Source organism: Oenanthe melanoleuca, chromosome 13, assembly GCF_029582105.1.
Source record: "Oenanthe melanoleuca isolate GR-GAL-2019-014 chromosome 13, OMel1.0, whole genome shotgun sequence".
Taxonomy (NCBI): Eukaryota; Metazoa; Chordata; class Aves; order Passeriformes; family Muscicapidae; genus Oenanthe; species Oenanthe melanoleuca.
In genome coordinates this window covers 17080909-17100692 of record NC_079347.1, presented here as the reverse complement: position 1 = coordinate 17100692, position 19784 = coordinate 17080909, and the positions used below count along the sequence as shown (strand labels likewise).

The 19784-nt window shown below is 42.0% G+C and overlaps 2 protein-coding genes across 2 annotated transcripts; one reads left to right on the top strand and one right to left on the bottom strand.

The window, feature by feature from the left end:
• Positions 1 to 2502: 2502 nt before the first annotated feature.
• Positions 2503 to 6593, bottom strand: NUDCD2 (NudC domain containing 2). The gene is made up of 4 exons (XM_056502567.1): positions 6192 to 6593; positions 4911 to 4959; positions 3608 to 3759; positions 2503 to 2905 (listed from the first exon to the last, which is right to left on the bottom strand). The coding sequence occupies exons 1-4, from the start codon at positions 6378 to 6380 to the stop codon at positions 2822 to 2824; spliced, it is 474 nt and encodes a 157-aa protein (XP_056358542.1). The 5' UTR covers positions 6381 to 6593; the 3' UTR covers positions 2503 to 2821.
• Positions 6594 to 6682: 89 nt separating this feature from the next.
• Positions 6683 to 19386, top strand: HMMR (hyaluronan mediated motility receptor). The gene is made up of 18 exons (XM_056502597.1): positions 6683 to 6802; positions 7264 to 7362; positions 7940 to 8016; positions 8831 to 8911; positions 9608 to 9796; positions 10023 to 10109; positions 10419 to 10519; positions 11607 to 11681; positions 11815 to 11993; positions 12790 to 12938; positions 13220 to 13434; positions 14030 to 14146; positions 14946 to 15104; positions 16228 to 16380; positions 16490 to 16589; positions 16833 to 17009; positions 17477 to 17639; positions 18238 to 19386. The coding sequence occupies exons 1-18, from the start codon at positions 6748 to 6750 to the stop codon at positions 18255 to 18257; spliced, it is 2196 nt and encodes a 731-aa protein (XP_056358572.1). The 5' UTR covers positions 6683 to 6747; the 3' UTR covers positions 18258 to 19386.
• Positions 19387 to 19784: the final 398 nt, after the last annotated feature.

Sequence of the window (19784 nt, the reverse complement as noted above, 5' to 3'; positions counted from 1 at the left end):
TGAACAGTACCTGGAGAAAAATTTCCAGGCAGGAGCTAAGACATAATGATGATTTTTTTTCTCCCCCAATTTATTTTCATAAGAGGTTGAGGATATATGGGAGCAACTAGACAACCACACGAGAAAATGGTAAATATCTTAATATCTGTTCAGCAGTGAATCAGACATGGTGTATCATGGGTAGGATCAGATGGTCCCATCTCCTTGCTCAAACAGGGTCAGCCCAGAGCACATAACACTGGATTTCTTGATTAATCCAGTCCAGACATTTCTTGATTAATCCCAGTAAGGCAGACTCCATACCATCTCAGGGAAACCTGTTCCTGTGCACAGTCACTGCACAGGAAAGAACTTCTTCCTCATGTCCAGGTGGAACTTCCTGGGCATCACTTTCGCAGAATCACAAGGTTGGAAGAGACCTTCAAGGTGATCGAGTCCAATCCATGCCCTAACATCTCAACTAGACCATGGCACCAAGTGCCACATCAGGGATGGTGACTCCCCAGGCAGACCATTCCAGCATTTGATCATGCTTTCTGTAAAAAACTTTTTCCTAATATCCAACCTTTTCCTTGGTGCAGCTTAAGACTGTGTCCTCTGGTTCTGTCAGTGCTGCCTGGAGAAAGAGCCCAAGCCCACCTGAGCACAGCCACCTTTCAGGGAGCTGCACAGAGTGATCAGGTCACCCTGAGTCTCCTTTTCTCCAGGTGAACAGCCCCAGCTCCCTCAGCCATTCCTCACAGGGTTTGTGTTCCAGCCCCTCCAGCCTCGCTGCCTCCTCTGGACGTGCTCAAGTGTCTCAATGTCCTTCCTGAGCTGAGGGGCCAGAACTGGCACAGCACTCCAGGTGTGGCCTCAGCAGTGCCCAGCACAGGGGCACAATGACCTCCCTGCTCCTGCTGGCCACCCCACTCCTGATCCAGGCCAGAGCCATTGGCCTTCTTGGCCACCAGGGCACACCCTGGCTCATGTTCAGGGTTCAGCAGCACCCCCAGGTCCCTTCCTGCCTGGGCACTGTGCAGCCCCACCATCCCCAGCCTGTAACACTGCAGGGGTTATTGTGGCCAAAATGCAGAACCTGGCACTGGACTCATGAAACTGCATCTCACTGGGCTCTGCCCATCCATCCAACCCTTCCAGTCTCTGTGCAGAGCCCTCCTCCCTTCCACCAGACTGACACATGCTCCCAGCTTAGTGTCATCTGCAAATTTACTGAAAGACTCGATACCCTCATCCATGTCATCAACAAAAATACTGAACAGAACTGGCCCCAGCACAGAGCCCTGAGGGACAGCACTGGTGACTGATCCCAGCTGGATGCAGCACCGTTCACCAGCACTCTCTGGGCCCAGCCATCCAGCCAGTTCTTAACCCAGCACAGAGTGCTCCTGTCCTAGCCATGGGCTGCAGCTTTTCCAGGGAATCCTGTGGGAGACAGTGTCAAAGTCCAGGTACACAACATCCACAGCCTTTCCTGCATCCACCAGGCGGGTCACCTGGTCATGAAAGGAGACCAGGTTGGTCAAACACAACTTATCCCTCCTAAACCCATGCTGGCTGGGTCTGATCCCCTGGCCATCCTGTAAGTGCTGTGTGATGACACTCAGTATAAACTGTTCCATAACCTTACCAGGTACTGAGGTCAGGCCAACTGGCCTGTAATTACCAGGATCCTCCTTCCTACCCTTTTTGTGAATGGGAGTCACATTGTCCAGCTTCCAGTCATCTGGAACCTCATCAGTGAGCCAGGACTGCTGGTAAATGATGGAGAGTGGCTTTGCAAGGTCATCTGCCAGCTCCCTCATCACCCTGGGATAGATCCATCTGGTCCCATAGATTTATGAACATCCAAGCAGCTCAGCAGTTCTCTGTCTGCCTCCTCCTGGATAACAGGGGGACCATTCTGCTCCCTGACACCATCTACCAACCCAGGAGAACAGTTGTCCTGAGTTCCCTCCTGCATCTGGTTGAGAAGGCTGGTCTTGACAAAGGTTGGCTGGACGCCTCTTGACCTGTTGCTGGGCACCATGGAACAGTCTGGTCCCTGCTCTGAGCCCTCCCTGCAGACAGGGACAGACAGGGATGAGGTCCCCCCTTAGCTGTGTCTCCTCTAGAGGCTGAATGGCCCCAGCTCCCAAAGCCTTTCCTTGTAGGGACATCCTTCAATCCCTTCCACAGCCTCTGCAGCCTCTGTGGACTCGCTCCAGGAGCTCCATGTCCCTCCTGTCTTGAGCAGCCCAGCTGGGCACAGCACTCCAGATCTGGCCTCACCAGGGCTGAGCAGAGGAGCAGGATCACCTCCCTGATCTTACAGCAATGTTTTTCCTGATTCATTCCAGGATATAGTTAGCCTTCTTGTCCCCCAGGGCACTGCTGGCTCAGGGACAGCTCACTGTCCACCAGAACCCCAAAGTCCTTCTCCACAGAGCTGTGCCCCAGCCTGGTGCATGGGGAGATTCCTTCCCAAGTGTAGATAAGCAAGAATAAGAAAATATCCTTGCATTAAGATAAGCAGTAGATTTATTACTGATTTGTTTACTATGGTGTTTCTTAAAAAAAAAAAAACCCAAACCAAATGTTCTGCTTAAAGACATTACGTTTTTATGTACACCTTTCTCTATAGTCTGTGCCTTAGTATCACAGCTTATAAATCAGCTGGTAATATTTTATCTTCATTCTGCTGGAAAAGATCTTTCTCTTCACTGAAGTAATTACTTTTGACAACAATCCATTGAAGAGATCACTGAAGTCTTCAACAGGTACATGATTCCAGTCTTTAACTGTAACATATAATTTGTCTGAAGGATCATATATAAAAAGTTCAGTTTTCAAGACTAGAAAAGTCTGGTCCTCCTTTGCTGTAGTTTCCAGAAATTTCTGCCCCACTGAAGTCAAACCCAGGGTTCTGATGGAAGTAAAATTAAAAATTGTTTAGTAAATTATTTAGAATAAAAATGCTTTTTAAAATCCCAGACAAATCCCAGAACTTACAACCCTGCAGACAGAGTGCAGATAGACAAATCTCTTCAAAGCACAGTGATAAAACCTTGTAAGCATTTTATAGATTTTGAATTAAAGCATATATTTCCATGGCATTTGGCCAGCTTTCCTAGCCATAATGTCTGTGTGCTGACAAAAAATATAAGGATTAACCATGGTCCTGGTGCTTTGGGTTTTAGCATTTATATTTTTCAGATTCTCTGCTGCTTGGAAACTCTGAAACTTCATATTCAGTCTTAGTAAGTTCTCTTCACAGGGGAGTTAGACAAAACAAACCCTCCCCAGCCAGAGAATCAAGGACAACCCTTACTCAAAAGCAGAAACAATGTTGAAGGGAAGGGGACAAGCCAGGGGGTTGAGATTTCATAACCTGGGGCTGTGGTTGGAAAATTGACCCCAATATGCAGATGAACCAAAACTTATAAAATTTTAAAAACTTGTGACAGATCCATCTTGGATTTAACCCGGATGCAGCCCTGGCCAGGCTCTTGTACTGCCCAAAGTTCATCCTTATAAGGCCTTTCAATAAATACCTATTTTACTCCTTTTAACTCTGTCTAGTCTCTGTTCCACATCAGCCTTTCCAGGCATCAGTCCTTTAACTTACTTCTCTTTGGAAGCGCTCCAGTGTAAGTTTCCTTTGCATCTGGTCCTGCACCCAAGGATCAGCAGCATATTCATTTTCTAACAGAGATGTCCAACAATTTCCAGCGTCTCTATTTGTCTTCATTAGAACAATTCGTATCATCTGCCTGTCTTCTGTTGAATGAAAACACACAGAGCAACCTTTAAACTCAGTCCTACATGTTGGCTCTTTTCTTGGTTTGGTGAATTCACCATTTACAAGCACAAGATGTGAAGTAATTTTAAGTTCTTAATGCCAATGCCAACCAAGTTCTTGATAAATAAATTAACATTAAAAAGAAAAAAAGAGCTGAAACAAAGATAGTCTGTATTGTCATCTCTCCCCTTCTGGCCTGTAAGGTGCTGAAGCTGTTTTAAGGGATTAAACACAGCTCAAAAGTATTTCTATTGCAAACATAAAGTAAACTCTTGGAGATGTTCACAACAAAGATTTAATCTATTAATATAGACAACTCTGCTAAGGCAATAATGAAAAAATTGAGATCAGGCTTTACAGAGAGTTATTACCAAAAAAAGCCAGAACTAAGTTTTAGCAACACATGAATGGATGATTATTTAAAAGAGTGTGTATGGCCATAGAGAATATATTGGAAGCATGTTTCAAAGTAAATGTGCAGGGTGTTTAGTAATACTGAAGTGAATAAGACGGGGCTTCACTTCACAATGTATATTAATGCTTTTAATTTCAATGCTTAAATTACTAAATTATCAATAAATATTTAAAATAAATATCATAGGAAAACACTGAGAGGAACAGTCCACAAATATGATTGCCAATCCCCAAAATATTCTTAATACTTTACAGTATTTATGATATAATGGCATGATATGCTTTTTTGCCTAATTATATGTAGGAACCTTAAGTGTAATTTTTAAATTTCTTTCAGATTCTCTTGGACTGTAGATTTTGTTATTCATTCAAAAAATATAATGCATAAAAGTAGTAATTATGGAGAGTCATATACCCTATAACTGTACCATAATTGTTTACCTATAAATGAAGGTTTGCAAGAAACTTCTCACTATATGGAAATGTTTGTAACCCATTGATTGCATCTTCCAGGATGTGGCATTTTCTCATTAACCTCAGTCTCAAGAGCTTTTGTAATACTTCAGTTCCTTAATCCAGCAATAACAACTGCCTTTTTACAAAGCTATGGAAAGAAAATAATCTTTCCCATTACTAAAGAGGGGTAAACTATTCTGAAGTGTCTATTAGAAAGTTTTACTGCCTTTATAATGTCACTTCAGATGTAGGTTATTACCTAAGGTCCACGTTCCTTCATCAGTTACTGTAGAGTCAAAAAGTTTACCCTGCAAAAGACAGGTACAATATTACAAATCAGTAAAACCTCCTCAGCATCCAGTTCACCTTGAGTTACAAAGTTTTACTCACAATTTAACCACCTTGTATTCTGCTGAAAATGAATAGGGTGATCTGGCCCTACAAGTATACACTTGCATGTAACCTGCTAAAGAATTATTGCTTGTTATGCAATTATTCTTTTAATTGAAGCATTTAATACCTTAATTATTTCAGTATCTAGAGTCACTGAAGAGACTTGTGTTTCTCAGCAGGTAATGCCACTTTTAATAATCTTGTCATGAAAATGCAAGTGTTTTTGCCAGGAGTAACATCTAGCTCTGGTGCAGGGTACAGGTAGTATGAGAAGTTCTTTATAAATGCGAAAGTAAATCTGTCTTTAGGCTGGTTTTTGGGGGGTTTTAGGTTTGGCTTTTTTTTTTTTTCTTTCTGGAGCAACTGAAGCTGTGCACTGAAATGCTGTCCACATTCACATTAAAATCCATGTGAATTTGTATCTTTATTTTTCATAGAATCACAGAATCGTTTGGATTGGAAGGAACCTTAAAGGTCATCTCATTCCAGCTCCCTGCCATGGGCTGGGACACCTTCTACTGGCCCAGGTTGCCCCAGGCCCTGTCCAACCTGGCCTTGAACACTTCCAGGGATACAGCACCCATCCAGCTCTGGGCAGCCCATGCCAGGGCCTCCCCACCCTCACAGGGAAGAATTTCCTCCTAATATCCAATATAATACTGTCTTCTGACAGTTTAAAACCCTTTCTCCTTGTCCCATCTAAAAAGCCCCTCTCCAGCTCTCTTTTCATGTACCAGAGGACAGGCACCATCTGTAAGACCCCGTGCAGGTGAACAAAACTGTTTCCAATGAATGTACTTTTTAATGTATCAAACCTGGGATAAAGAACAGAGAGGCACCAAGGGCACAGGTGTGCAAACCTTCTCCCAGGTGACTAATGACAGCACATGAGGACAAAGCCCAAGCTGTGCCAGGGCAGGTCCGGGTGGGACATCAGCAAATTTCACCGCATGACTGGACATTGGATCGACCTGCCCGGGGAGGCGTCGGAGTCACAGTCCCTGGAGGTCTTTAAGGAAATCCCACAGTCGATTGACACAGTGGTCAACTGTTCAGGCCTCAGAGGTATTTTACAACAAAGTGAGCCCGTGACCGCGGCGCCCCGCGGCCTACGCTGCCGCTGGCCCGTCCCCCGGCTGCCCGGTACCTGCAGCAGCTCCTGCCCGCTCACGGCCAGGGAGATGTGCCGGCTCCGCAGGCTGCAGCGCACGTCCTTGGCGCGGGTGCCCGGCGGGACGCGCACCTCGATGAACACCTCCTCCAGCGTCTGGTACCAGCGGCCCCAGGGCGTCCCGCAGGGCACCACCCCGCTGCGCTCCTCGAACGGAGCCGACATGGGGCCGGCCGGCAGCGCTCCGCGGCCCGCACCGAGCCGCACAGAGAGAGTGAGTGAGTGACTCCCGCGCACAGATAGGGTGTTCCGCGCACAGGGTGTTCCGCGCAGAGATAGGGTGTTCCGCGCACAGTGAGTCCCGCACCGCTCCGCGGTTCCGGCCTGGCTCCCCGCCCCGCTCCTCCCGGAGCGCCCGCCCCGCGCACGCGCGCCGCCGGCCACGCCCCCGCCGGGCGCGCAGCGCGCGTGCCCCGCGCCGGGCGCGCCGATTGGCCGAGGCGGGCGCGGCGGCGGCAGCTGATTGGCTGGGCGGCGCGCGCTGCGGCCGTTGGTGCCTTTGAACGCCGTGCCGCGGGGCGCTGGCGCCGCCATGGCCTCCGCGCGCGCGCCGCTCTGCCGCCACCCTCACCGCCATGGGAGCGCCGGTACGTGCGGAGAGGGGACGGAGGGAGCGGGGCGAGCCTTTCGGGGTGCCCGGGGGCCGGGACCGGCCTCAGTGTGTCCCTGTGAGGAGCGGCCCGTAGCGCGGTGCCTGAGGACCCTCTGGGCTCCCACAGGGGTTCCCTTCGAAGGCGGAAGGTGCCGACTTCGTGTCTATCGCTGACGTGCCAAATACAGTAGTGAACGTGTTTTATGCACATAGTAACTAACGCGGTGCTAAGCCTCGCTGCCTCTGGTTCCGTAGCGCCGCGCTGTAAGGGGAACGTGCAGAGCTTGCCATGGCTGAGGCGCTGCTAGCGAGAGCGTTTTCTGATGTGAGAACCTCCCACACTGAGACTTTGGCTGTAAAGTTACCCTGATGTGTTATCAGCCTCAACTCATCGAAGCTGAAAACCCTGTTATTTACCTTCGTTGTTCTTTGCTGTTCTGAAAATCTCATTTCTAGCATGTACGCCCCTGCAAGGATCCCATAGGGTTAAGCCATCAGATGGAGTGGGAAGTTTGCTGTCCTCTGAAGCATGCCAAGGGGTTAGGAAACAGAAGAGTAAGTAAAAATTGCGCAGAATACAATGATATCTTCAGATGTCACAATTGCTAGTGCTGTTACTGCTCTGCTGTTGAGAAATGCAGTCTCTGCTGTTTCAGAGACTCACTGCCTACCTTCCAGCTCAGAGGAGCAGCTTTAAAAACATCTATTGGAATCTTCCAAAAGTAGGTTTATTTGTGATTTGTCCTAATTAGGAGGGGACTCTGGAGACCAAATAAGCTACTTATTAACCTAGGCTTTAAAGGTATTTTCATGCAATTTTAATATCTAAAGCATCCTTCAGTTCAAAACTGACATGGATCTGGATCATGGCAGGGAAACTTGGCAGAAGTGGAAATATCAGAAATGTCTGTTGTCTGGTAGTCTCTAAACTTTATAAAGTGCCCAGATGACTAATATTGAAATGGCAGTAAAAAAGCAGCTGGTATTGGGTTGTGAAGCTGATAGGCTAACAACCAGGTGGAATGTTGTCTTTTGGGCACAGACAATTAACCTTGTGTAGTTAGTTACATTTGCCTCTCTGTGTGCATGCACACCTTCTTCCCTCACCATTCCCTTCTACATCCTTCTGCAGGTACTACAGATCTGAGCAGTGAGAAGAGTGCACCCACCCCAGTGACTGCCAGGAGACTCACATCTCTCGGATCGACAGTAAGGCTCTGCTGTGGTGTCTGCAGCACTGTTAAATCCCACCTAAATCTCTCTGACTGCTTAAACAATGCAGCCTCTTCATACAATTGTTATTGATCTACCCAAGTGAGCTATGGAACATATTGTTGTATTTGTGTTCCTTAAGACTAAGCAGGAAAAATGAAATTGTTGTATCCTTGAGAATCATGTGATAATTAGATTCTGATTTCAGAGAAGCTTGTTATATTTAGTGCTACACTCTTGGGATTTCTTTTTCTCTTGCTCACCATTACGGTGTGGCTTCTTCTTTTTAAGGAGATGGTATTCCTGCTCTCATGGGCTGGGCAAGGCAGAGTGGAAACCTGGTGGTGAAAGTAACAGGGAGGGGATGGTACTGCCTGTACAGGTTCTCAATGTCCTTTGCAAGGATATGGATTTCAAGATTAATAGCTTAACAAGCTGAAAAATTATAACCCTGATGTACTAATTAGGTTCATGAGTACTGATGATGTAGGATGAAATTCTGCAAACAAACCTGAGGTGAAGGTATTAAAATGCTTTTATGAAGCTTAGGGGTGCTACAGTCTCAACTTTGTTAATCTTCTTCCTGTCCCTGTAGTTCTGAGCTGTCCCTTCAAAGTAATGCTGATGAGAAAGTATAAGGGTAAACCCCATCCTAATCTGATAGTTTTCTGCCCTGTCTGGGAGAGACAAAGGTTGCTCTTTATTTGGTGTGTATCTTTGTAGTATTATCTGTATGAAGCACCCAGTCTTGTATTTAATTGTGCTCAGCTACTATGAAGCTAGAGATTTCTAACACAGCTCTCTTCCAAAGCCAGCTAATGGGATTGTGAAGACTAAAAAAGATCTTATGCTTATGAAAGAGAAAAAGAAACAGAAGGCACTGGAGAAGGAGGTATGAATCCATCATATGAGTGAAATCCTGTCGTGTCCTACTTAAAATAATAAAAAATACAAGCTGGTAGAATTGGCCTCTTTTGCATCATGCAGCATACAAATAGTTTACAAACAGCTCTGTGCAAAAGAAAGGTTATCAAATATTACAGATGTACAAAGCTAATGGAATTGCATTAATTCCTGCTGATTGTGAGCAGCTATTCTGTCAGTCTTTTCAAACACGGAACTAAGTCCTCTGTTGGCTGCTCCAAAAAGGTTCTGTTTTATTGAACAATCTCTAGCTGAAATTTTTTGCTCACTAATTTTTATGCTTCTAATGCTTAAGAGGCACCCTAAACTCTATCAGTACACTTCTGTGTGCTAATTGGTGCCTTTTGTCTCAAATGTCACATTCTGCCTTTTTGTCTGTCACAGCCAAGAAGGAGACTTGGCTTCTGTTGCCCATTAAAGCTAAGACTATTCTAACATATTGTACTGGCTTAGTAGCATAAAATAAGTCAGATGAAACGTTGCTATTGTATGGTGCATAATAATAGAGAATTGTGGTGATTCTATTATTTCCTTCCTGTGAATGAGAGTTGCAGATACATATTCTGAATGAAAGTAAATACAGTTTGGATACCTATGGCTGTGGTTTACTTGGAGAGGCTAAGCTAATGATAGTAGGAAATAAAGAAAATATCTCATCTTTTAGATTCGTGCATTAGTGAGAGAACGTGGAGAACAGGATAAGAAACTTAAGGCTCTGGATGAAGATCTCGTTAAGATTGAAGCAAAGCTGAGTGCTGCAGTTCAGGAGAAAACCTCTCTTTCAGCAAATGTTGCATGCCTGAAAAAACAGCTTCTGGAGATAACGAGAAGCAATGAACTACTAAAGTCAAAGGTATTCAGACAAATGAGTGCATCTTTGCTTTGCCTTTGCTCTTATTGAGCTTCCTGTGCAAGAGGAAGCTTTAGTTGCTGATCAGCATGTTTTGATGTAAAACATGTCTGCTTTGGGGTCTTGTGCCTTCTGTCTGATCACAGAGCAGGAGGGGAACGCTTGGAAAGGGTTGTGTGAACAGCAATTCATACAAAGGAATTACACATTTATCTTCTTTTCTAACCAGTTGTCTGAAGATGGTGTGCAGAAGAAAATGAGCAGTCTGTGTATGGAGTTGATGAAGCTCAGAAACATGAGGGATGCTAAGGAAAAGGTATGACCATTTGCACAGGACAGTAATTCTGAGCTGCTCAGGAATAAAACCAGTGATTCTGAGTGTAGTTTGAAGCTCTTGGTGGTAGTTGTTGTTTAACAAGAGGCTGATACCTTTATAAAGGGATACTTGCACATTTAGCATAGTAGCTGGTGCTATCATTAAATGGGAGTGATGATTAAATTTTAGTTCACCACTGTTTTTTCCACAATGCCTTTTTTTTTGTTTTTTTTTGTTTTACTAAATCTCATTTTAACGTTAATATGGGTGTTTTGTTAATATGGGTGTTTTGTTGTTTGTTTTTCTAAGACTGCACTGGCAAAGCAGGAAGACATGGAAATGAAGCTGCAGGAAGTGCAAAGGAATCTAGAGCATTCAAAAGGAAAAGTAGCACAGTTACAACAAAAATTGTAAGTGCTAGGAAGGGAATTAGATGAGATTATATGACCTGGCTGTGTTTCCATGCTTATCTTTTGTAGTAACCAAAATCAATGCTGTCTCCCTACTGAGAAGGAACAGACATTATCAGTGTTTGTAATCTGGAATAAATAGGATGGAATGAAGTTCTAACAACAGCTGTGGTTTGATAAAATAAGCATTAGATCCATTGTTTCTGTAGTGTAGCTAACATTTTTCCAACAGATAAACTGTGTCATGTCAACCCTTTGTCTTCCAATATGGAATGGGTGGGGAGTTTGCTTGGGTATGGGGTGGGAAGATGTCTTCAGAAAAGAATTGTTGTTCAGGTTGGAGGAGGACATTTGCGTGGATGGGATATTTCTGGCCCTTTAAACTACCAAGTTAGGAATCAGCAAGAATAGAAAAGCACTAGAGCAGGAGCTGAAATCCTAATTCAGCAGCCAGGCATTTGGCATGGATTTGATGAATACATTCATGCTCTCCAGAGAGTGCATTGAAGAGCCATTGGGGTGCCTTCAGAGCTGTTTTGATGTAGACTCCTGCTCTGAAGAAAGGCAACTGCACAGTCTCCTTAGTTCCAGCAGCTCTATGTAAATAGAGTGAGTTCTAACTCAGCACTTTCTGTTTGGCCACAAGAATGACATGTGCTGCTCAGTGACAGTGCTCTAACATGTAATTAGTATTGCTGAGAATAGTGACCTAAGATGAACTTCAAACTGTTTAATGTCAGGTTGGCACAACTGGCACTGTGCACAAACTTGGCTGTTAAAATACACAAAGGAAATAAAAAATGCAGGTAGTGCAGGTCACAAAGGGAGCAGATGCTGATTAGCTACGAAAGCTACATTATGTTAATGCATGTTTGTGGCATATTGCTCATGGCATAATGTGGTTTAGCATCTTTACATCATCTCTGCTACATCTTTGCTACATCATTTACTACAGTGAGAAGACTATCTGGAACAGGTATGAAAAGAGGATAGAAACCTCTTAGAGCCAATCTGGGAGATGCAGAGTATGTGTTGCTACTTAATTCTGAATTTGCTTAAATATGTCATAAAAACTGTCTGGTTTTAGGTCTGCTACTGAAAGAGAGAAAGTTGAAGAAAAGTCTGACACTGAAAAACTCCTGGAATATATTACAGAGCTCAGGTAACAACAAATTGTTCTCAAGAAGGCAGTTTTCCTCTTGGAAGCTAACAGTTCTAAATGCTTTCCTTTGTGTTGATGTGTAAGCTTACAAACAAAATTTAGTGCTAACAAGTGCCTGAATTTTCTTCTACAGTAGTGTTGCAGAAACAGCTGAGAAATACAAACTGGAAGTCACCCAGATGGAGGAGACACTGAGTAAGAAAGACCAAGAGATTAAGATCCTGAGGAATACCCTCAAAGTAAAAGAGGAAGAGTCATGTAAACTGATGAAAGAACTTAATGAGAGGTGTCAATTGCTTCAACAAGAGAAAGGTAATTGTTAGTTCTTGTACATTGTTCCATATGTGGGATCACTCACATGTCTTAAAGCATCTCAAGTAGGTGTTTTCTAAAATGTCAGTTTAGACTGGTTTGTTCCAGATGAGAAGTCAAGTCTCTGAGCTGCAGCTAGAAACACCAAGGAATGTTTTTAACAACAGGAAAATCACTTCACATCTGACATCTGTTAATTGGTATTTCCATAGAGGTTAACTTGGATGAAGAGTATACAATGAAAATTGTAGGAGTGGCTTTAATCTGAGAGGTGAACACTAAGAAATTCCTTACTCTTCACTGAGAAGCAGTATAATATTGTGTGAATTCACTGCTAGCAGCTTGCACATAGGCTCATTGAGGTGTTGGGAAAGTGGCAAGCCTGCTTCCTCACCTCCATACTCCTTCTCTCCCAACACTTGCAGCACTGCAATCTGAGACATGTACTCAGTTTTCTGTGTACTGGGCCTTCTGTGTGCTAGTTTGTGGAAGCAGCTTTGGGGAGCTCATGTAGTTTTCCCAGCCATACTGCTCTTCTGGCAAAGGCTACTTGCTTGGTCCAAACACTCCTGCTGTTAAAATTATTTTAAAGTGGTACACCTCAAGCCAACTTTGAGGAGTTTCTAGATTGGGTTGTAGGTATGGGTTTGTTTTGTTGGGGGTTTTCTTTCTGTGTTTTTGGTAGTTAGGCAAGGGAAAAACCAAGATGGAATGGAATTATTATGAATAATACATATTGTAGCTATTTGAAGATAGAGAAGGGAATTTGTGTTATACTGACAATTTTTCTGTGCAGAGAAAGAGTTGTCAGAGGCCAAAGGACAGTTCCTGAGCATGAATACTGAAATAGAAGACCTGAAAAAAAAAATTGATTTGGTGGAACAAGAGCACCAAAAACTGCTTCAGAAACATCATGAGGTCATCTCTCAACTGCAGCAAGAGAAGGTAAATACAGGCTATAAATTAGCCTAAAAGTAGATTGTATTCCCATGGATTGGCACTAAAAATTGTTGTTTGGTTATGCATGAGATGTGCATTCCACAGATTAGGTTATCATTAACAATAGCAAAGTGGCATGCAGAGCCTTGTGTGGTTTAATAGGTCTAAGAATCATTGCTGGTGGGATGGGGGTTTTGGTTCTTCCCATAGATTTGAAATTTAAACATGGCAAATTAACCCTTTATTGCCCAGAAAGTACTGGTAATTTTAAAATCTCTGGTATGCAGGAGTCATCTGCATCAATGCAGCAGAAGTTACTAGAGTTTGAAGATGAAGTAACAAGTGAGAGACATCTTCTGGAAGAAGAGCTGAATGATACCATGAAGGAGCTGAATAAATTGCATGAGAAGGAGAAGAAAGCTGAAAAGCTGGTGAAGCGACTGGAACAAGAAATCAAATCTCAAGATCTTCAATTTGCACAGATGAAAGAAGAGTTGAAAGGGTTTGTGAGAGAAACTTTCTGATTCAAGCTTTGAAAGGAAAAATGTTAAATTTGTAGTGCATACAGAGCTTCTGAGTTCAATTCAGATTTTAGAGACCTGAGCAGATTTGAAGTTATTTCTTGCTGATTGTTGATTACTGATAGTAATGAGATCTAATCACTAGCAGTAGTAACTTGAGTCAGTTTTACATTGCTGAAATATAAAACAAACCAAAAAAAAAAAAAAAAGCCAATTGGGATTTGCTTGAAAGGCTGGTATTGTAGTGCTCTGACCTTGCTGTGCTGGGTAAGCTATATGCATGTTGTATTGGCTATTTCTTTTCTAGAGAAGACAATGACAAAGATTTTCAAGCCAGTTGTTTCTTTTTAAGTTTACTATTAGGTCTTCAGTCTATTCTATAGCTCCCTTGGAAAATAAGGGGAGGGGGAAATCCTTAGTAATACCCGTTGTGAAGATTGTGCTTTAGTATGTGAGAAGTTACTGGTTTGTCACAATGAATTTATTGCTGCTGCTTCAAACCTTCTGTAACTGATAGCAGCATTTGATGATGTGTTCACACGTACTTCAGTGTGTAATGCTCAATTTTTATTTCAGGAAGAATGCAGAGTTGGAGCAAATCAAGGCAATGCACAGCAGTGCTGTATTGAAAATCCAAGAAGAGCACAGCAATACACTGCAGAAACTTGGAAAGACTATTGCTGACTTTGAAAGGTAGTTAAATGTTATTAATGTCTAGAACAGGCATTATCTCTAAGATGACAATAAAATGTATTATTCATTAACATGCCTTGGTACCTCACACCACATGTGAGTGTTGGCATGGCATTAGAGCAGAGGATTTTGTGATAGTATTTGGTGCCATTAGGAATTTGTTTCTTGAGTACTAGGCAAGTACAGTGAAACAGTATCACTATCTAGTTCAGGAAATTGGATATTTCTTCTTCCAAAATGTAGCTAGTTCAGTGGTCTTGAATCACAATGATACTTGTAACTGATGGTGGTGTTCTTGGCACTGAAATATCTTGCAAAAAGACTTTTATTGACTCAAAATTTGCACTGAATTGAGAGTAGTTTCCTACAGTTATTGCATTTCTTTTGCCTTAAAATACTCAGGTTTAGAAAGTATATAAAAAGTGATACTGTTAATACTAGGTATGTGTGTCACCCCTGTGGGATATTTGCCAATACCAACTACACACAGCAGTTGCTTTGCAGCTTAAATAAACTTGAGAGAGAGAAGGTCCTTTGTGTTTTAAAATACCTACAAAAATATAGTAATATCTGTATCACAGAATTTGTCGTAATTTTACCGCTTATGGCTTTATGGAATGTGTTGTGGTTTATTTCTTACCCTTGGATCTATCAGTGCCTGTACACTGCCATGTCTTCAGATTATAAAATCTTTGATACTTGCTAGCATGAGCTTGTATTGCTCTTGTAAGGTGTGAACATGTAAGTCTGTATTTTGCCTGAAGTAACAAGGTTTTTCTCATTTGTTCTGTAATACCAGCTACAAGAAAACATCAGCTGAAGAAATTTGCAGTTTTAAGCTGGAGAATACCTCTCTGCGAGAAGAAGTTGCCAGCCTAAAAAAAGTAGGCCAAGAGAATCTGCAGCTCCTTCAAGAAGCAGAATACAATAAAAACAAAGCAAATGAAGAATGTGCAAGGTATTACAGAAAAATTTTTCCTTAAGCTAAGGAATGCAAACTGAGGCTTGCCTTTCTAACTAGAATGTCGTGTGATGCTCTAGAAGATCAGATCAGTATTTGGTGTGAACTGAAGTTTCTTGGTTTTCCTAGTGAAAAAGATTGAAAATAATGACAGACAAAATTTATTAAGTTTATATGCATTAGGAAACTGATTTGTCCAGTCAGTTATTTTGACTTTTCCTATATGTGGAACATAGAGGAGAAGAGAAATATTTGAATGATAGATGCTGGAATATTCTCTATTTTAGTGTTGATATCAGTTACAGTAACTACTCTGCAAATAAGATCCCCAGGGTAGACAAGCAAATACTTAATGCAGGACTTGCTCTTTGCACTCCAGTCTGAATGATGTCACCTCAAATTCTGCTCACAAGCAGATGCCAATTAATCATCCATGAATTGCCACACTGTGGTGATGTAGACTGAGGTTCTTTCTCTGCCTAATATGAGGCACCACAGTGCAGCTGATGAGAAATAATACCCAAGAAGTTGTTAGGCCAGTAGCTGAGGATGTGCTTCTCTAACAGCAGCTTAGTGATCACTGTTCTCTATGGTTCTGTACTGGTTAAGATTCTGCCCTTTCCTCCCACCTGCTTAATGTCTCAAATTTCCATAAAGCTGGTAAAAGAAAAACTGAAGAGGTATTTCCTGGCTGAGATGGCAGGGAACAGATGGAACAAACAGCTGGGGGTGAAGAGGGGTCAGTGCTTTTAGGTGTAGGGTTTTTTAAATCTTGCATACATCCACACTGAATAGTCTCAATTAGTTCCTGCTTGAGCAAATCTCTGCATGTAAAACCTAACTGCTAAACTGCTAAAAGCTGTTGGCATTGAACAACCTTAAATGAGCAACATGATCTTTCTTTGCTTCAAAAGGACTGCTTGCATCCTTAAAGGACAAGGTAAAAAAGTTGTTCAACTTAAACTGAATTGCCTTCTGTACTACTGTTTTCTTCGTGGCACTGTTTCTGCAAACCTTTCTTTCAGTTCTAAGAGCTTTTCCACCATGTTAGATTTAGTGTACTGGGAAAAAAAAAAGTAAAAATCAAGGGCTCATTAAGAAATTATGGTATTTTCCTCAGGATGCTTTTAGAAGTCCAGACAAAGCTTGCACTAAAAGAAGCAGAGACAGAGAGAACAAAAGAGTCTTGTCTTGCACAAATGACTAAACTTCAGGAAAAATTTGAGGAGCAAACTGAAGATCTGAAAAGAGAACTTGAAGCAGAAAGATCAAGGTGACTTTCTCAAATTTAAATTGCATATGATGGTACAGCCAAGTTTTATTGGGAAGAAGTGCTGAGAGCTAATGAGGAACATAATAAAACTCTGCTTCTTGCTTTTTAGGAAAACCATAAGTGAAGATGTGACCTCTAGCTTAAAGGAAGAGATCAAGACCTGGCGTAAACTGTATGAAGACTTACATAACAAAGTTAAGCCTTTTCAGGTGTGAAGTAGGTGTTTGTTAGTATCTGTTGACATAAGACACTTGCAGTTGGCTCAAGTTCTACTCCTGAGAAGTAAATATGCTACTTCCCATTCTAAGGCATTTATTCTGTGTTAGTTTCCTAAGTTACTATTCAGTGAGTCAGCTATCCTCCTTCCCAAAGTAATCTTCCTTGGTAGATTTCAGTTCTGTAAAATGTTATGCTTAGTTGAAAGACTTCTAAGATGCTCAAATGTATTTCAGCAACAACTAGATGCTTTTGAAGCAGAGAAGAATGCACTCCTGGAGGAGCATGGGGCAGCCCAAGAAGAACTGAATAAACTGAGTGATGCATATGCTAAGCTACTTGGCCACCAGAACATGAAGCAAAAAATCAAGCATGTTATGAAGTTGAAGGAAGACAATGCCCACCTGAAGCAGGTTTGTGAAATGAAAAATTAGAAATCTGCTTGTTGCTCTAAATATTTATAACTAATCCTGCAAGCTACTTTCTTAGTTCTTAAATTCCCTGCACAAAATAGATTACAATAAACCACAAGCCTCCAGAAATGCCAAGTGTTTTATTTTAGACTGAATTTACAACATACAGAGGGATCAGCAATACAAATAAGTACCTCTACTCTCAGCTTTGTTGGCTTTTCTTACCTTTTTTTTGGTGTCCTAGACTTAATAAACTTTCTGCTGAAAGTTTCAGACTGCCATACTGCTTAGTGGGATTACTCTATGCCTGTATGTGCTGCTGGTTTCTCTACACCTGTATGTTTGGGTTGGGTTTTAATGCCACCAATAACTGTCTATGTTTAGCATTAGACAAAATGCTTCCCTCAGTAAATGATTAAGTAAGCTCTTCTCCTGTTCATCTAACTTCCAAGTCTTGTTTTCTCTAGGATGTCTCAAAACTGCGTGCATTGCTAGCCAAGGAAAAGCAAACCAACAGACATCTTCAGGAGCAGCTGTGTGCAGTACAGGGCATTAAACGTTTTGATCCTTCCAAAGCTTTCCAGCATGATAGCAAGGAAAATATTGCTCCAAAAACACCTTTAAAAGAAGGTAAGTTTGATATTGATGTAGCCCTTGTTACCCCTCAAGCTTAACCAAAAAGATATGAGAGTCTTGCATAGTCTGCTGCATCTGGGGGAGGTGAATGGTGTCTCTTGTTTCACAGCAGATGTTGGTGGCTGCATCAGTGGGGCACTCCCAGTGTACCTTCCATCCCAGATCCTTACAACCTGACAGGAATAGGTGGTGTGCCAGGTCAGACAGCAAAGCCATTTCCCTGCTGATGAGCTGACAGGAATTGCTTCCTGCACAGGTCATGGGGGTACAAGTGACTTAGCCAGACCTTTGCACCCTGGCTCTTTAGCTGCTATCTGGCAGGACCTTACACCACTGCAGGTGTCAAGATAAGATGCAAATGGTGTGCAGATAAATGTGGAGTGGAGGAAAAGATTGAAGGTGCATGGGGGCACACCAAGGGATGCAGGGTAGGGGGGAGAGTTTCAATAGAGTGTCTGTTCCAGAGTTTGAAATCCTGGCTTCCCTGTGAGATTGAGTGTAGGGCTTTCTGCCTTCCAGGAGACAAGAAATTACTTAGTATGGTGGGAGCAATAGGTGAAAACTCAGACTTAGTAACATTTTTCCATTGCAGGTAATAAAAACAAAATTTGAAGTCTTCTTGATATTAAGAAAACAGATCACCCATAAATTTGTGTGCTGCAGGAGACTACAACAGACTGCTTCTTCAAGGTGAACTTGGATGCTGTGTATAATACAAATCAGTAGGAGCCCTAGAGAAATTATCTAAAATTATGTATTTTTAGAAAAACTATGTTTTACTGAGAAGTGCCAGGTGACAGTACATTCTTGACTCCTGGTATCATCAGTATAGGCATGAACTCTGAAAAGTGTTCACTGTTGCACGTTTTGGATAGGCTGAGGCTGCTTAATTAGGTTTTGAACAGAGCATTTTAAATTTGGAAAAGGAGAATAAGCACTGGAGAATAAGATTACAAATGAAATCAGATTTCATTCAAGTTTTTTTATTTTTATATATTTTTAAATTTTATCTATCCTGTGTATACAATTCTATGATAAATTAATTTTGCTGTTTATAGCTGTCTTGATACCAACAGCAGCAGTACTGCCAAGAGTAACCATTAATTCTGTGGCCTACATCCTATAGAACCAATGTAGAAATGGGACTGTACACTTAAGTTTTATACTCTAGAGGATCTATATTCAGTATATGCAAATTCAAATCCTGGGGCTAGGTGTTGCAGCTGTTGATCTTCAGAAGAGCATTTTCAGGCCAGAGTAAAATTGGCTGCATTTATCTAAACATTTGTGTACTGTGACTAAGATTAGTGTCTTGAGAGCAATGCTGTGTCCACTGATTCTTAAACTGCCACAAAATCTTTGTAGCCATCTGTTGTATGTGATCAGTGTACAGTGACAGGGAATGACAACAGAACTTCTCTCACTTGGGTGGGAGGACACCCACGGAACTCATGTGTATTGTACGGATTGGAACTTTGGAAGTGAGAGACTGTTAAACTGCATTTAACATTAAGAACACCTTAGCACAATAAAAGTTTTAAATTAAAGAATTTGTTCATTTCCTTTGCAACCATATTACAGTGGGATTCATCTAATGTTCTTTTTTCTAGTCTTGTCTTCAAAACAAAGCCCAATGTCAGTCTTGCCTCAAAAACTACATATTCTCTAGTCTCAGGGAAATTATTTAACTGAACTGTACAATACATACAACCTGCACTTCTCTTATTTCTCTTAATACAAAAGTAAATACTGAATTTAAGATGGAACTGTGTTTTTGTATGTCTGTGCAGCTATCTCACACAGAGGTGCTGCAGAGGCAACACCCAAAGGTTAGCTGGTAGAATTTATTGTGAGCTTACAGAAACTTCATAATTCCTAGGAAATTATATACAAAAAAAAATACATTAAGTACATTAAGTCCAAGGAAAGAAGTTGCTAGGTGTTGTCTGTTAATGTCATCTTTGTGTATTTGCTGGATTACTTGATCCTGTAAAGATTGAGGATGAGGATTACTTTCAAGTGTTTTAATTAAGATAGCACTTAGTATTAAGCCTGAAGTGTTGAGAGACACTTTGATAAAAAGGTTGCTAGAAGCATTTTATACTGTTCTCTCCTTGTTGAGGAAAAAAACTAAGGTTT

What these genes read in the sequence shown, in the direction of transcription:
- NUDCD2 (XM_056502567.1), bottom strand. Translation starts at nt 6,380, where the DNA reads ATGTCGGCTCCGTTCGAGGAGCGCAGCGGGGTGGTGCCCTGCGGGACG. An exon ending in TGAAGGAACGTGGACCTTAG is followed by an intron (nt 3,760 to 4,910) that starts GTAATAACCTAC and finishes TTCATTCAACAG; the next exon opens with AAGACAGGCAGATGATACGA. An exon ending in TGGAGCGCTTCCAAAGAGAA is followed by an intron (nt 2,906 to 3,607) that starts GTAAGTTAAAGG and finishes TACTTCCATCAG; the next exon opens with AACCCTGGGTTTGACTTCAG.
- HMMR (XM_056502597.1), top strand. Translation starts at nt 6,748, where the DNA reads ATGGCCTCCGCGCGCGCGCCGCTCTGCCGCCACCCTCACCGCCATGGG. An exon ending in TGAGGGATGCTAAGGAAAAG is followed by an intron (nt 10,110 to 10,418) that starts GTATGACCATTT and finishes TGTTTTTCTAAG; the next exon opens with ACTGCACTGGCAAAGCAGGA. An exon ending in ACTATTGCTGACTTTGAAAG is followed by an intron (nt 14,147 to 14,945) that starts GTAGTTAAATGT and finishes CTGTAATACCAG; the next exon opens with CTACAAGAAAACATCAGCTG.